General features: G+C 38.8%; 4 protein-coding genes and 1 non-coding gene across 5 annotated transcripts; 4 read left to right on the plus strand and 1 right to left on the minus strand.

Moving 5' to 3' along the window:
• Positions 1 to 427: 427 nt before the first annotated feature.
• Positions 428 to 4,285, minus strand: LOC110772559 (Leucine-rich repeat (LRR) family protein). Its single transcript, XM_021976997.2, has 9 exons — positions 4,154 to 4,285; positions 3,312 to 3,870; positions 2,195 to 2,658; positions 1,932 to 2,067; positions 1,706 to 1,777; positions 1,530 to 1,598; positions 1,330 to 1,401; positions 1,170 to 1,238; positions 428 to 1,031 (listed from the first exon to the last, which is right to left on the minus strand). The coding sequence occupies exons 1-9, from the start codon at positions 4,224 to 4,226 to the stop codon at positions 983 to 985; spliced, it is 1,563 nt and encodes a 520-aa protein (XP_021832689.1). The 5' UTR covers positions 4,227 to 4,285; the 3' UTR covers positions 428 to 982.
• Positions 4,286 to 5,528: 1,243 nt separating this feature from the next.
• TRNAR-CCU (transfer RNA arginine (anticodon CCU)) lies at positions 5,529 to 5,601 on the plus strand. The gene has a single exon. It is a non-coding gene; the product is annotated as a tRNA-Arg (tRNA).
• Positions 5,602 to 5,763: 162 nt separating this feature from the next.
• LOC110772539 (EKC/KEOPS complex subunit tprkb-like protein) lies at positions 5,764 to 8,244 on the plus strand. Its single transcript, XM_021976977.2, has 7 exons — positions 5,764 to 5,921; positions 6,495 to 6,600; positions 7,099 to 7,165; positions 7,285 to 7,407; positions 7,502 to 7,585; positions 7,688 to 7,780; positions 7,875 to 8,244. The coding sequence occupies exons 2-7, from the start codon at positions 6,533 to 6,535 to the stop codon at positions 7,959 to 7,961; spliced, it is 522 nt and encodes a 173-aa protein (XP_021832669.1). The 5' UTR covers positions 5,764 to 5,921; positions 6,495 to 6,532; the 3' UTR covers positions 7,962 to 8,244.
• Positions 8,245 to 9,993: 1,749 nt separating this feature from the next.
• Positions 9,994 to 13,773, plus strand: LOC148292523 (uncharacterized). Its single transcript, XM_088245849.1, has 2 exons — positions 9,994 to 12,569; positions 13,158 to 13,773. The coding sequence occupies exons 1-2, from the start codon at positions 9,994 to 9,996 to the stop codon at positions 13,771 to 13,773; spliced, it is 3,192 nt and encodes a 1,063-aa protein (XP_088101975.1).
• A 981-nt stretch (positions 13,774 to 14,754) lies between these two features.
• Positions 14,755 to 18,944, plus strand: LOC110772528 (Vacuolar import/degradation, Vid27-related protein). Its single transcript, XM_088245938.1, has 2 exons — positions 14,755 to 16,547; positions 18,414 to 18,944. Exons 1-2 carry the CDS (start codon positions 14,925 to 14,927, stop codon positions 18,693 to 18,695), a joined length of 1,905 nt encoding a protein of 634 aa, XP_088102064.1. The 5' UTR covers positions 14,755 to 14,924; the 3' UTR covers positions 18,696 to 18,944.
• The last annotated feature ends 2,022 nt before the right edge of the window (positions 18,945 to 20,966 follow it).

Consider the following 20,966-nt stretch of genomic DNA (forward strand, 5'->3'; position numbering starts at 1 on the left):
GCTCTCTTAGCAAGTTCGTTGTTTATCGATCCATTTTACATTTCAATCAAAACCCGAATTAATGTTGCGGTTAAGAGCGTTCAGGCCAATGAACGAGAAGATCAGCACAATAAAAAAAAATACAACAATAATAATCAGCACAAAACAAGTCCCATTCTCAAAATGGTAGAACCTATTGCGATCCCTCACAACTTGATCATTGAGTGGCAGTCACCTCTGCTCTCGGTTGAAGTTAAAAGATGGAAATCATGGTGTTTGAATGAACATTAGATGGGGTGTTTTTTTTTTCGAGATCCTTGGCAACTCTAACATCAATTTATATAATTTTCCTTAGATCCCTACCTGCATTGTCTCTATCTAAATCTTGACTTATGCTAAGATTCGTGATCTCAATGCAACCGTTTCAAATTACAAATAACTTGTGGTGTCAAAATATGCCTCAAACAGACCTAGTCCCAAAGAAGCAAACATCTAAGGGAAACAAAGCTTAAACGTAAAAAAATCGAAAGACACACTCCGGCACGACTGTAAGGTACGTGCCACAGTGGTAACCCATCAGCCTGTAGGGTGTTGATAAAGGAAGAGGGTGGCCATGGAGAGACAACTAGGAGCCCACATCCTCCTGCATTAGAATGTCCATAGTTTACAGAATATACATTACACAAGATCATAGCATTGTGCTATTTGAATTTCATAACATTCTCATTAGCAGTTAAGTAATTTCTGTATGGCATGTTAGTGATGTACATGTTAATTAATCATATTGCATATGCTGCACTTGGTTTGTTTGTTGGTTTTCGAATTATGGGGCTGACATTTGGAGAGAAAAAAAAAAGAGAGAGCCATAAACATGAAGACCTTCCCCAACCAAACTATTACTGAAGCAGGGGTCATAAATTTCTCTGCCATCTCTCCACACCGTGTCGATCCATTCCTGTCATTCGACTCTTACAGTTCTATTCCAGGGATTAAAACTTCCCAGTTACATCCTAGCTGGAGACTGCGATCCACTGTCAAGGTCGTTCTTCAACCTGCAATATTAACCAGCATAAGTTGCAAAGGAACCCTGTTTGTTTTTTTTAGCAGGCTCATTCATCCGAAGATGTTAGAATACATTGAAATCAATTACTTTGGGGATCAAATTAGAAATTAGGGTTGTTATTTCTTACTGAATGTTCTTCTTTTTATCTTGTGGCGTGTGGGGGACATCGCCCTTAACTTTGTTATTCTGAAGGAAACTGTAAACCAAAGCAGGTCAGCAAAATAGTTAGCTGATGCCACAGAATAATGTTATAAAAAGAAAACACAGAGAGAGAATGATTTGCTCACATCTCTCGTAGTTTTGGAAGTTTTCTTAATGATGGAGGAATTAGTCCTTCAAGCTGGTTGTTTTCCAAATGCCTTTATCAGATAACAAAAAAGAAAAAAACAGAATTAAAGCATTGCAGAAGAAGTATACATGGATTGCTAAGCATAGAAAAGTATACTGAAGAATGAATGACAGTGATAGAACTTCATATGTAACATACAAACTCTGCAACTCCTTCAATGAGCCCATTTCTGGAATGTTGCCTGAAAGTTTGTTTCCCCCAAGCCAACTATAAGGAAATAATTCCATCAAAAGCGCCATTTAGTAAGTGATCGCGAAAAGAGAAGCTGGTGAACAATGGTTGGTAGCATAACTAGCAAGTGCAAGATTACTTACATATGGCGTAGAGCAGTCAAATTTGCTATGTTTGGTGCCAGTGACCCAGATAGCCCAATGCCAGTTAGATTCCTTCACAGAATATGAAAACATTTTGACTGCCAATCAAAATTTTAACCCCCTAGCATAAATCATTATCTAGGAAACATCTTGTAAGCATATTATGTATGCCTCATGAGATTCAGGGCCAAAAATTTAGTCATGTCACATATCCTTGTGGACTTACAAAGCTGTTACTCGATACTGCTTTCCAGGAGAACATGTAACACCAGTCCATGAATTCTCTCCTGGCAGGCAAGGATCGCCACTCCAATCGGGAGGTGGATTGTCGAAATATCTTCTCAACTCATTCATTGCCCCAACTAAGGAACACCAAAGACATTTACCGGTTAAAAATTCAAACAAGCAAGAAAAGAGGAAAGTCTGATAAAAATAACCATGGTTTAAGAAATGGTGAAAAAAGTGGATGGGATATTGAATAAGCTATACCATCTCTATTGACAGTCACTCCTCCAAGAGGCAGAATCTGCATGATCTCACCGGCGCAGATGACAGGCCCAACAGGTATGCCCTGGCCAGGAGTTAGGACAATCTGAGTCTCCCCGGATAGCGGCCATTGCGGTGCATAAACTGTTAAGCCTCTGGTGCTGACATTAACATTGGCATAGAAGTTCTTGTCATTCACAGAAACATTAAAGACTCTCCAACTAAGTGGACTTGGATTTCTGTTGTCCTGGAAATATAATGCAATGTAGTAGCTTGCACTGGGGAGTGACCCGGCTGGCCATTTGATTTGCAGTGGCTTCCCTCGGCTTGCTGTGACAGAATTTTGGAATATTTTTGCTGGCGGGATGTTCCAGAAATCGGAGGGAGTTACATTATGCTTGCTGGTCACAACAGGGTTCTGGTCCTTATAAGGTTGCCATAACCGGTTGAATTTGTCATCTGGAAAGCTAAGTTCATATTTACATATTCAACATCAGATAGTTCATTATATATAATTGTACAGATAACATAGCACTCATAAAATAAAAACTTGTATCCAAAGACAAATTTATATTTCCTTCACTACAAAAAAAGTGGCAACGATCACCATTATTTGGCGACATTTGGTGACATTTGTTGGGGTGATTAAAGGCTTCAGTCACCAAATCTCATGCCAAAACTTATGTTAGTTTGAAAAAAAAATTCTGATCATAGCTTACAAAGGTATGATGCACATATGACCTATGTTACATAAATCACATTTTAGGCTACATCACTAGTAGAGTGGAGGTAGGACCCACTTAACAAGTAGTAAATCTGATCTCTATGCCTCTACAATGTGCCCATATATAAATATGGTTCAGAACTTCAAATAGTTTTATCTGCAAATGTACACATAGTATATATTACTAGTACCAATAAAAAATGAAACCATTTTGATCACATTTGTAGATCACATTGTAGACCACATCTCTAATAAAGGTGGAACCGACTAGTGCAGCTGATACACCTAGTCACACCTCTATTGGTGACGTAGTTTACAATGTAGTCCAACTGAATTGCTCTCAAGTTAATTGATAAAATGCAGCAAGGAGTACTAAAGAACAAGTTGAGTTCCTACCCAATTATGTCACCATCATCTCCAAAGCTACTCCTGGCCACCGTGGTAAGTGCATACTTGTTAAAATCCGTGGCATTGTACACTGAATCGTCCACGTACTCCAGCTCAAGAGCTGAGATAAAGGGGCTAGAACCCGATGCCGTCATGTTATTCCTCGCAAGGCACACACTTAAGGCCTTTCCCTTAGCCTGCACCACAATCTCATAATACGAGCTCATCCCTTTGGCATGGTCCTCCGTGGTGTTAACCACGCTCCATTTAGTACCCTCCACAATCTGATCAAACACCGGAGGCTCCTTCCCGCCATCAAAACTGCCATAATAGTACGTGGTTCGAACGAGATACTTCCCTCCTCTGATCACAGGGATAGTGTAGCAGTACTTTCGTGCGGACTTGTTTGGGAAATAGCGCAATGTGGTGAGTATGGGCACTAGGCCATCCTGTTTGATGGTGCTGGTGTTTCCCACCGATATGAAGCCCTCGTCTGTGATGTACTTTAGGCTCCCTACTGTTACGTCGTTGCCAGACGACGACCCTGCTCCACAGTTTAGGAGGTACCCTGCATTTTTGAGACATTAATTTTGCATGTACCTACTTTGGAAAATATATTTCAGCATCAAATACTGGACAAAAGAGAAACATCATATAATTCAAGGCTTCGAAAAGTTTGAAATAAAATCTGAAAAATGGGATTGTATAATCAACTAGAGGAAAATGCTAGAATTTTGTGTTATTTTTGGGTGAAAAAAAAATGAACAAACAAGAAAAACCCTAAAGATAAAAAGCGATAAAATGTGTCTAATTATTAGTGGGGATGTGCCATGTGTATTTATGGAACCTACCTCTAGGGTTGCTTTGAGAGTAGGCGAGGAGAGGGATGGTGACGAGCCATAGGAGGAAGAGGCAGAGGGACATGTTGTCCTGCTGGGAACCCTAACCCAGAAAGAAGGGATGCAAAAGTTTGGCAAGTTTTTGTTTTCTTGGTAAAATTGAGGAATGGGCGCCAGGGGGGAGGTTGGGCATGGCGTGGTTGGGGTTGACACGTGGAGGGCTATGCTTGAAGCTAGATGATGGTTTTGAGAGCCCCATGGAGATTTTTGACCAGGTCAATATGGTTAATATTTACAAGACAACATTTGTTCTTGCCTGAAAGATTTCGTTAATCAATACAGTAATAAAAGAGCTGTTTTTTTCTCTTCTAATGTTTGTTTTTCTATTTTTTTTCTTTTTTAATGTAGGGGGCAGGATTCTGGCAAAGCCGTTTTCTTTCTTCGTCTTTCTATTATTTGTTTCCCCGTTATTGGTTCAGGCCACAAATTTTTTTTATAGATAACACTATAGTTCATATCTCTCACGTTGGATTTTGGATAGGGGTGTTCAGACTTCCTATTATTTTCTTTTCCTTATTTCTCTGTAATTGGTTCAAACTGTGAATCTTTGTCTAAATTACACTATCGTTCGTATCTCTCTTATGTTAGATTTTGGATGATTTCATCTATAAGTCAAGGAGTACTGACTATTCTGTTTCTTAAAAGTCATGAAGAAAACGACATGCAATAAATTCCATCTTTGCAACTTGCAAGGCAAGACTACTCTGTTTTGAAGAAAACGACATGCAATAAATTTCATCTTTGCAACTTGCAAGGCAAGACTACTCTGTTTCTTAAAAGTCATGAAGAAAACGACATGCAATAAATTTCATCTTTTTATGTAAGGGTGAGCAGAAAATCCAATCTCATTAGTTAGCATCATACAAATAAAAAATCCATGTGGTCCTTCCCAATCTTATAAATTCTTATTATATAAATCTTTAAAATCCAAACATAAAAAATCCTGAATATAAAAAATCTTTAAAAAATCTTTAAAAAAGTCCTTCCAAGTCATTATGTTCCTAAATAGTCTTTTAAAATCCACTAGACTTATTTATCCATAAATAGTCTTTTAAAATCTCAATTGAATACACCCCCTTTAGGCATCTTCTATTGTTTCGAATAAAGCATCTTTTCCGATAAACAAAAAAAAAAACCTACATAAAATCAATGCAATGCAAGTATGGTTTTCAAGCTTGGCTCCTTTGTTGCCTTAAGCCTGGGGACCGAACAGATATGAACATCTTATCCGTCAATTTGTCTTCTATAGAAACACCCATAGGCACGGCAATGCATAACATGGAAATTATTATTTATTACAATTTATTGCAGACAAATTAACAACTAAGCGCCTGTAGCTCAGTGGATAGAGCGTCTGTTTCCTAAGCAGAAAGTCGTAGGTTCGACCCCTACCTGGCGCGCTTAAAATGGCTTTATTTTTATTTTTTGACTTTGCCATGTTTGGTAGGCTGGACTGGACCAGACTTCTCCAATTAAAATGGACTAAAATCCAGTCTGTTGTTTGGTAGGCCTAAATGCACACTGGGACTGGTTGGGCTTCATAGTTTGATCGGATACCAATCCAGTGAATGAGGGTTTTATAAACCCAAGCGGAAGCATGGGTTTCGAAGCCTCCGCCTCTGGCTTTCACTGCATACGACCACCTCCTTCTTCCCATGGTCTCTATTTCTTCTTTTCATTCTCCCCTGCGACTTCAACACCTCTTTGTGCCATTCTGAAGGTAGATGTATTTCTTCAATACATCTATGGAGCTGCGATTCTTTTTTTGGATTCTCTCTTCTCTCCTCTCCTCTCAACTCTCATCTCTCATCTCAGATTTCTCTCTAAATTTTTTATTTAAATGTTAAATATTGAGATGTTTTGATGATTGCCATCACTTTTTTCTGGGTTAGAGGTCGAGATCTATGGTTTTTTTTGGGGGGTGGTGGGGGGGGGGGGGTTTCTGAATGTTGTCTTTCATATATGAGATACTTTCATTCTCTGGATTCTTTTCATTTTGTTTCGAATTACCTTTGTTTTGCTAGACTACAATTTTGTTTCTCATGTCTTTTGTCTCCTCTATCTGCCTACGAGAAGCCATGGATCAAAGGCTTCGATAATTCAAATCAGAATTTTGTGTTTTTTTTAAATAAATATTGGCTCTGTAATTCGTTCTCTTTCCTTTACGATAATGGGTTCTGTATTTTGTTTATTATCTTGGGGTCAATCCCATGATGCTTTTTTGCTACTTTTTTTATTTGATTATGTATTCGCACCAGAAATTGTAAGCTTCAATTAAATTGTTTTGTTGCAGACTTGCAGTGCAAAAGCCTACAGCTTGAAGACGCAATCATGAAGGCGTTTGAGGTCAATGGGAACACTCTCTCTCTTGCTCTCTTCACTGAAGTCACCAACTCCAAGTACTCTATCTCTCTCGCTCTCTACATTTCTCTCTATCTTTGTATTGCAACTAGCTCAACTGGGTATTGCTTTATCATGGAAAATTCACCAAACCCAATTTCGTTCCCCTGGATTTTCCATCAAAACCTGGTTAAGCTGGTGAATAAAGTTGGGCATTTCGTTGTCGTAATTTCTTTGGCACATAGATATGAACTTGTTCACTTATCACATGCCAGTAACAACAAGTGTTTTTTTCCTTCTTCCAATGTATTAATTTTTGGGAACCGATGATTTCCTCTGTACTTAACATAGCTCTAACTGCAAACAAGATTGCCGTCGCTTGTTAATCTTATTTTCAGTCCCAAAAGAGAAAAAGAAAGTTATTGAATTTGTAGTTGAATTTGAAAGATGTTTTAATTTTAAACAGAAGTAAGAATGAACCCATCTACTTCAATTGAAGTGGAACAAAACTTATGTGTGATATATCTGTCTTATGTTGTAAAGTCATTATCTTGTAGGGAGCTGCTTGATTCTATGCAATCTGGGACACTAGACCCCGAAGTCGCGTTCCTGAATGCTTCTCTGGTTTTTTTCCATACTTTAACCATCCCTTTTTTTATTTTTTCCTTCAATGTTGTATTCTCTTTGCTGAGATCCTTCTTGTTGAGTTTCTCTAATGTTACCTTCACCCACAATGGAAGCAGATACCAGATGTTTTTCCTTTGCTTGCAGCTGCACATAAGACACTTGTAGCCAAGTCCCGAGAGTCGCTGACAACGCGCACTCTTCATTCTGAGCTTGTTTACAATTACTCAGGATCCAAGCATGTAATTTTCTACCTATTAACTAATATGTTCTGTGGCCTGTTGCTTATTTTTCTCGTGCTGCAAATATGTAACCCCTAGCTTTGAACGTGACTAGATCACAGAATCGTTGAAAAGATGTGGCATCTCTGAAAGCTCGACTTATGTGCTTGCCGCTCGTTTTAATTCTTCTTCTGATGAGGTAAGATCACTCTGAAAGATCTACTAGATCAAGCCTTGCATTGCTTCAGGATATCAGAAAATGTTAGCTATTCTGACTTTAATAATTTTTGTTGAATACTAGATTGAACAGAAAGCAGTAGAGAAACTAATCAATGGAAAAGAGATTGACTTGGAGGAGTTGGGAGGTAGAGCAGACCAAGCCCAAATACAAAAGGTACACTCTTGAGTCTAGATCACTTTTCTAGCGGCAATTAGTTTTGTTGTGATTTTGTTTCTAGTTAGTGATCATCAACACTCTTTATTTTCAGCACTATAAGATAACGAGCGTGGAACTAGGGATATCTTCTCTTGCTGATGCCATTACTTGCCGGATTGCCTCTCGCGATGCCTTGTGAGAAGAATGAGGTTCATGTTCTGGGAATTCAGAGCTTCATTTGAAGGTGACCAAGGAAACAGAAAACCTGTAGCTTACTATTCTTGTTTTAGCAAGTTCAACTGTCCGGTGTAATATGTAAGTATACTTGTAGGCAAAGCTGAAATTTGGAAAACGTGATTATGCTACCTATACCCAGCAATGAACCAATGACAAAATTTGCTTGAAATCGTAGTACTAGTTTAGTTGTGAGATTGCTTGTATGAGAAAAATTCAATTGCTGATCATTATTGGTTTCTTGGACAGTCATAGACTTGCATATCTTCAGTACTCAGTAGTGCTGGCCTGGGCGTTAGGTGCTTGCATTGCATTCTTGGAACAAACCTTTGATGCTTAGACACTTATGGCATGTTGTGAGCAATTCTGACCGCATTTGGACCAGATGGGTGCGTAAGTTTAATCACAGGGGCATAAGAATTTGGGCTGTTAACCCTCCCCAAGTTTGCCCTGGAATTGGAGAAAAATCTATAAATCAGAGATTTAGATACAAGTCCCAATTGAATTTGTGGTTTGACAACTGACATCCATTGGGACCTCTACCAACTTCTTAGGAGTCCTCCTGCTATCCCGAGTTCGGGTTTGGCTCTTGATGCTAGGGTTAGTCTCATTATCCACAACTGGCAGCAGCATTGCTCTTGGAACGGGATTTGTGATCGCAAGCCTTTTGTTCCCACAATCCATCTAAGAACGAGTTTTATTCTATGGATGCCAATTAGAGATTTGGAGGCAACTTATGATCATTTCTGGTTCCTCCTGTTCTTTTTATTTTTATGGTCAGTTCCTCCTGTTCTTCCCACTCGTGGCCTCTACTTGGTCATATTACTGCCAAGTTTTGGTAAGGCAAGCAAGCTTCTCAAATTGGTTGCCTATTGGGCTAGTAGTTTGGCTGCTTTAGCCCTTTGTGTCTTGCTCTGCTGGCTGGATTTTCGCCCACATTCCTTGTTATGATTACCCAAGAAAACTTTGATTTAAAAACTTTCTTTTAATTATTTTGTTTTGTTATTGATCATTGTATACTGCTCCACTTTCTACCTTTTAGTATAGTACTTATTTTGTTTTGTTATTTACAATGAGAATCGAAGCCAGACACCACCTTCCCTACATCCTCCATAGCATTTCATCTAAGGTTCTTTGGCTCTTTATTCAATCTTAAAAAAGGGGCATAGGCTCCCTAAAAAAAGAATAAAAAACTTTTGTTGAATTTGGAATGCATTCTCGTGTCCTATTGAAAACTATAATCTTTGTTTTTTAAAAAAATTACAAAAACTAGAATCTTTATATGCCATGTTTATGATACTTCGTGATGTATAAATATGATGAAATAAAATATCAACCTTCGAGCTAAGTAAGTACTTCAGATTTATCTCCTTCAATTCAGGAGATAAGTCAGTTACATGGTTTTCAAAAGTCTGAAGCGGTTTCTCCTTTGCCAGTTGGAAAGTTAAAGGCCCAAGTTTCTATGTCCCACACTTCTCAATTGGGCCTCTTTGGCACAGCTACTTTACATGATCCGGCCCAAAGGGTTGAGACTTCGAGCCCTGTACTTCCTACAAATCTAGATACATCAACTACTTCAGTCTCCCCCTTAACTTCTGGTTTCTCTGATATTTCTTTTCCAAATTCTACTCATTTGGAAATTGGTCTAGGTCTTTCTTCCACCTCCTGCAAAGGTTGGAAACGGTCTGCTCGTCTAAAAGGTGTTGCTGATACCACTCTTCCTCTCACAGATGTTACTAATTCTATTCCTCTTTTGGGTGGTCTTCCTGATGACTTCACTCACGGCTCTTTGCAGATCAAATGTCCTAAGAAAATCAAGGTTAATTCTCTTTCGTCTGGTGACAAAACCGTGGTGGATGCAGCAGGGCTGCCCCACCACGAGAAATGAAACTCTTATGTTGGAATGTTTGGGGTCTCGGGAAACCCCGAACATTACGTGCCCTTAAGAATATCTTAAGGGAGAATCGTCCCGATTTGGTCTTCTTGGCTGAACCAAGATGACTCATATGCAGATGGAGAAGATTTGTACTGAGGTAGGTTTGTCTGGATTCTTTTCTGTAGAAAGAGTTGGTTTAAGCGGTGGCTTATTGTTTATGTGGCAATCAAATTGGCATGTCCTGTTAGTAGGGTCGTCTGCAGGTCATATGGATGTTTCTATTTGCTCTCCAGATCGTCAATTTTACCGGGTAACTGGGTTTTATGGAAATCCTATTCCTCAACTAAGATCCCATTCTTGGGAACTTTTAAGACGATTATCGACATCTATTCAAGGGGGTTGGTTGGTTGTTGGAGATTTTAATGAATTATTAGATGTGAGTGAAAAGACCGGCCTTTGTCAACGTAGCTCGATTCAAATTGGTCAGTTCCGAGATGTTTTGGTTGATTGTGGTCTTAGCTCCATTCCTTTTGTGGGCCATTCCTTTACTTGGTCTAATTATCGTGCTGGTGATGATTTTGTTGAGGAACGTCTTGATCGGGGTTTGGTAAATGATACTTTTCTTCTAGACTACCCACATGTGTTATGTCATCATCTGGTCAACTCTGTCTCTGACCATAAGGCTCTCTTATTTGATGTTTTCACTGATAATGAATTTACTGCACAACAATCCCGAAAACGCCGGCGTTTTCATTTTGAGGAATTTTGGGTTGGTGATTCTGATTGTGAGAGGATTATTCAAGGGGCATGGCAAGGGTCTGATGGTTCTGCAATTGGTATTAGTCAGGGACTTACTCGTTGTGCCAATTCTCTACAACGTTGGAATTGGATACATTTTGGCAATTTACAAGTGCAAATCCGGAAGGTGAAGGTTGATATTGCTCATTTGCAGGCCACTGTTCCTTCTCCTATTTACTTGCCAAATCTTAAACTCCTGGAGGCTCGTTTAGATCTTCTACTGGAACAGGAGGAGACAATGTGGCGACAACGCTCTAGAGTAACTTGGCTGCAGCAAGGGGATAGCAATACACGTTTTTTCCATGAAAGGGCAAAAACAAGGCAACGAGTTAATTTAATTCGTCAACTGCAAGATGATCATGGGGTTTGGCAAACCGATTCTGATGCAATTGGTAATATGTTTTGCTCTTTTTTTAGCAATCTTTTTACACGTGTTGGAGGTATTAATATGGATCGTGTTTTGTCTGTTCTGGAGCCTTGTGTTTCTTCCGGTATGAACTCTCATTTACTATCTCCATTTACGCGATCTGATTTGGAAAAGGTTTTATTTCAAATGCCAGCCACTAAATCCCCTGGTGTTGATGGGATGTCAGCTTTATTTTTTCAAAGGTATTGGCATATTCTTGGTGATGAGGTTAGTCTGCTATGTTTAAGTGTGTTGAATGGTTTGAGTAGTGTCCAGCCTTTTAATCACACTTTGCTCGCCTTGATTCCTAAGCTAAAGTCTCCTTCAAAAGTTGGTGATTTTAGACCAATAAGTTTATGTACTGTCATTTATAAACTTATTGCAAAATGCTTTGCAAATCGTCTGAAGTTGGTTTTGCAATCTGTCATTTATCATACTCAGAGTGCTTTTGTACCATCAAGGAATATTCTTGACAATGTCATGGTGGGTTTTGAGGTTATGCATGCTGTCAAAAGGAGGAAAAAGGGTAAACAGGGAGCTTTGGCAATTAAACTGGATATGGCTAAGGCTTATGATAGGGTGGAATGGTGTTATATTGAGGCTGTTATGTTACGGTTGGTATTTGCACAGGAATGGGTACGACGCATAATGGATTGTATTTCGACTGTTTCCTTTTCGGTGTTATGGCATGGCAATTCTTTTGGTCATTTCAACTCACAGAGGGGATTACGTCAGGGCTGTCCTTTATCCCCTTATCTTTTCTTGTTTTGTGCTGAAGGCTTTTCTGGTTTACTTCGTTTTGCTGAGATGAATGGAAGTTTAATTGGGGTCTGTGCTGGTCGTTATGCCCCTCCAATTACGCATTTATTATTTGCAGATGACAGTTTATTATTTTTAGAGCAAACTCCAGATGTATGTTCCATATTGAAGAATATCTTTCAAGTGTTTGAAGAAGTAACAGGTCAGGTAATTAATTTTCAGAAGTCAGCTTTGTCTTTTAGTCCTAATACTTCTATGGAATTTCAACAACTAGTGACTGATTCTTTATTCATTTCGGTGGTGGTTTGCCATGAGGTTTATTTGGGTTTGCCTACTTTGGCTGGTAGGGGAAGAAAGGAATTATTTCGATCTGTTAAAGATCGTGTTTGGCATCGTCTCAATGGGTGGAAAGAAAAACTTCTTTCACAAGCTGGTAAAGAAGTTCTTATTAAATCTGTAATTCAAGCTATTCCTTCTTATCCTATGGGGGTGTTTCATTTACCAAAAAGCCTATGTAAAGAACTCTCTGCTATGTGTGCGAGATTTTGGTGGGGAAAAACTCATAATCGTCAAGGGATTCATTGGCTCAAATGGTCTTCCTTATGTAAAACCAAAAAAGTTGGTGGCCTGGGTTTCAGAGATTTTGAACTTTTTAATCAGGCTTTGGTGGCTAAACAAGGTTGGAGGCTTCTCACCAATGCAAATTCTTTTGTGGGGCAGGTGTATCGTGGAAGGTATTTTCCTAATGGAGATTTTTTGACTGCTCCATTAGGGAATTCTCCTTCACTTATTTGGAGATCCTTACTTTGGGGTCGGGAATTATTGACTGCTGGTCTTCGTTGGAGAGTAGGTGATGGTTCATCAATTAAAATTAATCGAGATCCTTGGCTGCCTCTGCCGTCCTCTTTCCGGCCTTCTTCACCTCAATTTTTTGGGGATGATGCTACTGTTCAATTTTTAATCGATTCAGCTGGTTGTTGGAATTTAGATTTACTTTATGCAGTTTTTTAGAAAGAAGAAGTTGCTGCTATTTTGTCCATTCCTTTGGTACCAAATTCTTCAGATAGGCTAATTTGGCATTATGCTGTGAATGGGAAATATAGTGTCAAAAGTGGTTATTGGCTATCTCAAAGTTTAATTTCGAGACAGCAGGGAGATGTAAGTGGGTCAGATTATTCAGTGGATTTGTTATGGTCATCTATCTGGTCCTTGCGAGTTCCAAATAAATTGAAGGTGTTCTTATGGAGAGCGGTACATGACATTATTCCATGTAAGGTGAACCTTTTTAAGCGTCAAATTGTTCTGGATCCACTTTGTTTTAGATGGTCTCAACAGCCTGAAACTGTTATACATGCTCTTTGGTTTTGTCGATTGTCAAGGGAGGTTTGGCAGCATTCGCCTATTCATGATTTGACTATTCCCCTACAGGTTGGTACTTTTAAGGAGTTATACCGATATATTACCTCAGTTTTGACTAATGACGAGTTAGTCTTCTTTGTTTTTTTGAGTTGGGGATTATGGAGCTCTCGTAATGATTTTTTACATTCTGGCCGAAGTACTTCACATCTTTGTCTTTTGGCTTGCACTCGAAAGCTTGTTTTGGAGTATCAACGGGCTATTATTTTATTACCATCTCGTGTTCCAGCAAATAATCATACGCGGCATTGGTCTCCACCTACTGGTAATTTTGTGAAGATAAATGTTGATGGTGCTGTCAATTTGCTGTTTGGATTTAGGGGTTTGGGAGTTGTGATACGGGATAATATGGGTGATTTAATGATGGCTGGCTATAAAGGTCTTCATGGCATGTTTTCTCCTAAAGCTACTGAACTTTATGCAGCAATTTTGGGATTACAGATTGCACGTCAACTGGGACATCTTTCTGTCATTTTGGAAATGGATGCAAAGGAGATTATTATGAATCTTCAATCTTTTTAGGAAAGCTGGTCGGTGGAGGGTGTTTTAGTCGATGAAGTCAAGGGCCTTTTTAATCATTTTACTCATATTTCCTGTCAATTTGCTCCTCGGGAATGTAATCAGGTTGCTCATCTATTGGCTAAGCAGGCACTTCTGACTCAGGATTTCAAAGTTTGGTTAGAGGATGGTCCTTTATGGATTTCTGATGTTTTGGCCAGTGACAAATTATTTTCTTAATTATTTTCTGCTGGATGTGATGTAGTGGTACTCTTTTTCCTTGACCGGATTTTCCCCATTTGGGGGTTTTTAAAGGCAAGGTTTTAATGAGGCCACATTTGTTACATTACTAAGGTCCAGTTTTCCTTTGTACTATGACATTGTTGATTCAATGAAGTTATCTTACTTTGATAAAAAAAAAAGAAAAAAAAAGAAAGGAAATCGAACCTTCAATCTAGCTTAATCCTAACTCATTATCTCATGCACTAACGACTTAGTAATCTCTTTGTGGTAAATAAATGAAACATAGTCAATTAAACTAGAGATCTTAGTAGCATATTTGCTTACATCTAATGAGTATTTGATCTATTTTCTAATTTGTTTGTGTTTACTAGTGTAAGTAAATATGCTACTAATTTATTTGCAAACATATTCTTTTTATGTTCACTCGTTATCTAATTTATTCATGACTTTCTAATTCAAGAATTCACATATTTGAAGTAAACATATCGTAAGTTTAAATTTTATTTTTATTTTTATTTTTTGATGAGATAGGATTAACCAACTAATCCTAACGGTTCATAAAGCAAATTTTAAACTTTTTAAGTAATGCCTCAGAAAAGGGAGGAGAGGTCGATCACATTAATGAAACGCATACGTGGCATATACTCTCACAAATGGGAGATGTACCCCGCGTTACAGCCAATCCCTTCCTTAACCAAGAAGCAAAGGCCACGTCAAATTAACGCTACGCTGAAAGCAAAGCACATATAAAAAAGCAACCGAGTCAGCAGCCAACTCTGCAAACGCTCCACAAAATCAAAACCTCTACAATTTCTTTCGCTCCCAAATTCTCAATACTCAAATTTCATTTCCCAAACAAAATCTTCGAAATTCGAAATTCGAAATTCGACATTCGTCTTTCTGAGCTCTGAGAATTTCGAATTTCAAAAGGCATGGGAACCTCTCAGAGCCGCGAGGATCACATCACCGACTCAGACGAGTACGAGTCGGAAGAAGAAGAGGTTTCGGAAGACGAAGACCAGTACGACGACGCCGAGGAGAAGCCGCACCAGCCCTCCTCGAAGCCCAAATCCGAAACCCTAGACTCCTCCATCGACGACGTCGACGCCAAGCTCAAAGCCCTCAAGCTCAAGTACGGCTCTCCTTCCTCTTCCTCTGCCGCGCAAAACCAGAACGCCGTCAAGCTCTATCTCCACATCGGCGGCAACACTCCCAAGGCCAAGTGGGTCGTCTCCGATAAGACGTCTTACTCTTTCGTCAAGACCTCTAATGTCGACGGCGACGATGATTACGACGACGACGTTCGATCGGACCGTGAGGGACAGTGGGTTCTGAAGGTCGGGTCCAAGGTCCGAGCTAGGGTTTCCACCGACATGCAATTGAAGATGTTCGGCGATCAGCGCCGAGTCGATTTCGTGTCCAAGGGCGTCTGGGCTTTGAAATTTTACACCGACGAGCAGTACCGGAGGTTCGTGACGGAGTTTCAGGACTACTTGTTCGAGAACGTGTACGGAGTCCAAGCCACGGAGGAGAACAAGGTCAAGGTTTACGGCAAGGAGTTTCTCGGGTGGGCCAAGCCGGAGGCAGCCGACGATTCGGCTTGGGACTATGATGATATCGATCAAAGCCCTAAGTCGGCTACGCCGGTCCGGCCCAGCCAGGACTTGATGGAGGAGTTCGAGGAGGCCGCCAATGGAGGTGTCCAGAGCTTAACCCTTGGCGCAATGGACAATAGCTTCTTGGTGAACGACACTGGTGTTCAGGTTTATCGGAATTTCAACCATGGGATTCATGGGAAGGGCGTAGTCGCGAAATTCGATAGCGGGGGCTCGAGTTTAGGGAGATCGACGCCCAAGAAGGCTCTGTTAATGAGGGCTGAGACTAATATGCTGCTTATGAGTCCATTGAAGGAAGGGAAGCCTCAAGCTAATGGGATTCAACAGCTTGATATTGAGACCGGCAAGATTGTCACTGAATGGAAGTTTCAAAAGGATGGAACAGATATTACAATGAGGGATATTACTAATGACACTAAAGCGTCGCAATTGGATCCTTCGGAATCAACCTTTTTAGGTTTGGATGATAACAGGCTTTGTCAGTGGGATATGCGCGATCGGGCAGGAATGGTTCAGAACATTGCTGCCGCTAATTCGCCGGTGCTGAATTGGACTCAGGGGCATCAGTTTTCTCGAGGGACCAATTTTCAGTGCTTTGCTACCACTGGAGATGGGTCTATTGTTGTTGGATCTCTGGAAGGGAAGATAAGGCTGTATTCCAAGACCTCCATGAGGCAGGCAAAGACTGCGTTTCCAGGGCTGGGTTCCCCCATTACCCATGTTGATGTAACTTATGATGGGAAGTGGGTGTTAGGCACAACTGATACTTATTTGGTTCTAATATGCACTCTCTTCACTGACAAAGATGGAAAGACCAAGACTGCATTTAGTGGTAGAGCTGGAAACAAGATACCAGCTCCCAGGCTGTTGAAGCTCACCCCTTTGGACTCGCATTTGGCTGGCACAGACAATAGATTTCACGGTGGCCATTTCTCATGGGTAAGCAACTTATTCTCTATTTAAATGCTGCAATATTTAGATCTTTTGGACATATGCATGCTTGAATAAATTTTTTGAAGGTATATGACGGCGATTCTTGTAATTGGAAATTGTGTTCAGTGTCATTTTGGTTAGATTAAGTGCCCATCTATATTAATGACTCTTGAATGAGTTCTTCTGGTGTTAATGTTTTCCTCAGTTGTTACAGAGTTCAGTTTCATATATCTTGGTTAAATTAAATGACAACCTACATTAATGAGTCTTGAATGCGATTTTTTCGATGTTCATGTTTTCCATATTTTTCAGACAGCTTCATGTTCTACCTATAGTTTTTCTAGATGCTTGTATATCCTGGATATTTTCTATAGGTTCACGATATATTGCCATCAATACATGCTTTATTGGTTTGATTGTGGTTATAGCTATACTAGTTTCATTCTGTAACCATGCATTGGCATAATATAACTAAACCATGTTTTAACCAGTACTACAAATGCTAATGTCAAAACACCAATGTCTGAGCGTTCAATGCAATTAGACAACATGAAAAGTCTAATTAGTGAAAACTTTCATAACAGAGGACTTTTGAATTTATTGTTCTGGAAATTTTTTTGACTTATCATGCCAGAAGAATTTCATGACAAGTCATGTTGGATTCATATCTCTGGTATATATGGCGTGAATCTCATACATGTGTGCAGCCAGAGAATACATTTCTTTTCCTCTATAATGCCATTGGTGATATTTGAACTGTCATATCTGCTTTAAACAAAGCGTGGATTTTTCTATGTTAATTGTCTTACAGATTTTATTTGAAAGTGTTAAGAATCTTAAAGATGCTCATTGTATATTATGATGCTTCTCATACATTGATTAAATAGTTAAGCATGTTTTGATTGATTTTTGTGGTAGCTTAATCTCAATTTTTGTTATTGGAGAATGTTGATTGTTTGATATCTACTCCCATGCTTCATTGACAACGATACTATGATATTGTTTGTCTGCCTGGTATTAAGTGTAGGATAATATATAGCAATTTTCAGTAGCAGTGAAAATTTCTTAGTGTTTGTTACTGAAAAAGAATAAAAGAATTTCTTAGTGTTGTTTCAACAAACTTTAGTTGTTCTTCCTGTTTCGTGCACTGGAGTTCAAAAGCAACGAACTTGGCCATACAAGACCAAATTCCCTATATAGTGAAGGGATTAGCCAACAACCTTAGATCATGACGTGGATACCGGCCATAACTTAGGGAATAAGTATCTAAACAGAAAACAGCAGAGGAACAAGCAGAAGCTAACACTAACTACTTAGAATTCTCATTTCTTAGGTAATGCACTGTGTGCTAGCTGCATTTTGCATAAGTGCATCAAATTTAAAGTTGTGGTTCAAACTCTTTCGAAAATGAGATCAAGCATTGAACTAGTGTTAAGGTGCATTCATTAGCTTTCACACTTGCATTAAAATGTGAAATTTTGAGGATTGCTACGTAAGTTCTGCATTTGCATAGATGTAGGCTGGATTTTATGTTTTTTTCCCTCATTGCCCTGTATTTGTTCTTTTAGGCATAGACCTGTAGCAAACAAGTGTTCCATAGAAAACTCGGTGGTATGTTTAGTTATATAGCTTTATAAAACTGATAGAATGGAATAGAAAACTATCATTTACTTATCTCTTCCAAATATAATTAGAAGGGGAGAATCATCAAAATAGAAAATATAGAAGTAAAGATGAGAATTCATTTTTTGTAATAATAAAATCAACAAGTACCAAACAGTTCTGCCATGATTTGGAAAATAGAAGATGCATTCATTAGCTTTCTTTATTGAGAAATGCATTGTGCTGAAAACTTGTAATGTCTGTTTACAGGTCACTGAAAATGGTAAACAAGAGCGTCACCTAGTCACAACAGTGGGAAAGTTCAGCGTGGTATGGGACTTTCAGCAGGTGAAGAACAGTGCTCATGAATGCTACAGGAATCAGCAAGGTCTTAAGAGTTGTTATTGTTACAAGATTCTGTTGAAGGACGAGTCCATTGTGGAGAGTCGTTTCATGCACGACAACTATGCTGTTACAGACTCCCCGGAAGCTCCACTGGTGGTGGCAACCCCCATGAAAGTCAGCTCAATCAGTCTCTCTGGCAAGAGATGATATAAATACTGCCGTACCCTTTGTATATGAGAGTTAACATTGTCATCAGTCTTGTACCTACGGGATTCGCTCTAATGCTGCGTTTCAGCTGCTTGTCATTGTTACTCAGAATGTTTTTATTTTTTTTATTTTTTACAAATTTTTTTATTTTTTCATGGCTTCTTGTTCTTAGCTTCTTCTGCATGTATCCGTGTGAGTTGTTCTAACTGGTGTTTTCATACAGAAGTACAAAATAGGGTTTCTTCTTAATGGTTTTTTAAAAATTTGTGTTTGTACAAGTTCCGGCTGCAAACATTGAGCCATTCCGATTTCTGTGTGACAAATTGGATTGTGCAATTGAATTTCGTTCAGGAATGTAGAGTTCTTATAACATACTCACGGATCAGCTCTGCCGTAGTATTATTCCATCATTTAATTTGCCAAACTGAAAAAGCGATGAAAATCTAAACTTGTTTGATTAGTACCTAAAATTGTTCATTAAGATAAGGAAAATGTTTTGGAGCAATTACCAAAACCACTGAAATATACCAACTTCTTCAAGAACTTTGTTCATGAAGAAAGCACATTTAACTCTGTTCACAAACAGTCTCTGCAGTCAAAGAAGCTTTGAACAAATTATCATTCAACTAACATTTTCATTTTATCTAAAGCAAACTTTAACAGGATTTTCTTTGTCATTCACTAGAAGGGGTAGGGGGGAATATTGTATTGGGTTGCTTCAAGATTGTCTTTTACGTGAATCGAACCTGGGTGCACTTGGGGAGACGGAGAGAGTTTAGCCCACTTTTCCACTGTGTACCAGCCCAATTGCATAACAGGATTTGATCCATGGCAGTGCTTTACTAAGCAAGAAATTCTCTGCAACTTTTAAATTGTATATGCACTTGACAACAATTAGCTTGTTAACATGGAAAACTAATGTTAATTAACATTCTATTTATTCAAAAGGAGAGAAAATCATTGAAACATTGAAACAAGAACATTGCAATGTGTCTTCGAGTGCACTAAAATAAACTCCAACATGATATTAAAAGGAGTGTAAGTGGTCAAAATGGGAATGGGGAAATCACCACTCTTAATTAAAACTTAGAAAAACTGGGCTACTGAGTTTTCTTGTATACCAAGATACAAAGAGTGCAACTTTAAAGAATTTTCCTTCTGTACTTGTACTCAGAAGGAATGTCACAGTATTTCATTGATAGAAACTCTGCACAAGGTGCCAACCAAGATAAAGAGTGCCTCAAGTCACAATGTTTTGCACCTTTTCAGAATCGATGATTACGGTAAGAGTGTTGACATTAGGTAATGGTGGAGGCCAGGTCCTTCCGAATTTTTCTGGGAAGATGAAAGCCTACAAAAATTCAGAATTGGAACAATTAATTGCACAAGTTGGACTAAAATACATACAAACTGAAAAACAATCATGATCAATGGATGTAGACTCACCTCAACATCCTTAATGTATAGCGATAATTCCTCGAAACAATCAAAATGTTCAAGATAATCTGTCAGAGAAAGGTCCCCATGTCCAAAGACCAGTACATCCAAACACAATCCAAATTTGGAACATGAAGTTTGGGTTTAAATTCAAAGTTGTTTTAACTTTGAAATTCTTTAACACAATCCATATATATATTTTTTCCGTTCAAAAGCACCATCAATATTTTGATTGTCTATGTAATACAGGGTTTAGATCCAAATCTATTTCTTGAATTGCAAGGAATAGGGAATGCCTTGAACATCTGAGGTTCTATATCTTATTAATTTTGCATCTGATTCCCAAAAGACCACAAGGTTATACCGTAAACTTTGCATCTCTGTGTTTCAAATTTACACAGTATTCGTGGAACAACACACCAACCAAAGTGATTTCCCTCTTCTTTGCATCCCTTATTGCAACCACAAAGCATGGATTATAAGAACTCTGTTTTGCCAGCAAATTGCTGAAGCTACCACAACTCATATTGTCTATCTATTAACAAGTTGTTTTGTCATATACTGATGGCTCAACTTTGGCCACACTAACCCATTCATTACTAGAAGCCAACAATTTATCATAAAGAAGAGTCTTCAAAAAAACAAAAACAAAAACAAAAACAAAAACAAAAACAGGAACTGGGCTCCAATGTCTATTAGAGCATTAGTAAGAAAAAAAACTGCTTGTCATTGTTACTCAGGTTTGTTCTTTTTTTCTGGCTTCTTGTTCTTAGCTTTTTTCTGTTTGTATCCATGTGAGCTGTTTCTTAATGGTTTTGTCAAATTTGTGTTTAT

The sequence above is a fragment of the Prunus avium genome, chromosome 8 (assembly GCF_965620075.1).
Source record: "Prunus avium chromosome 8, drPruAviu1.hap1.1, whole genome shotgun sequence".
Taxonomy (NCBI): domain Eukaryota; kingdom Viridiplantae; phylum Streptophyta; class Magnoliopsida; order Rosales; family Rosaceae; genus Prunus; species Prunus avium.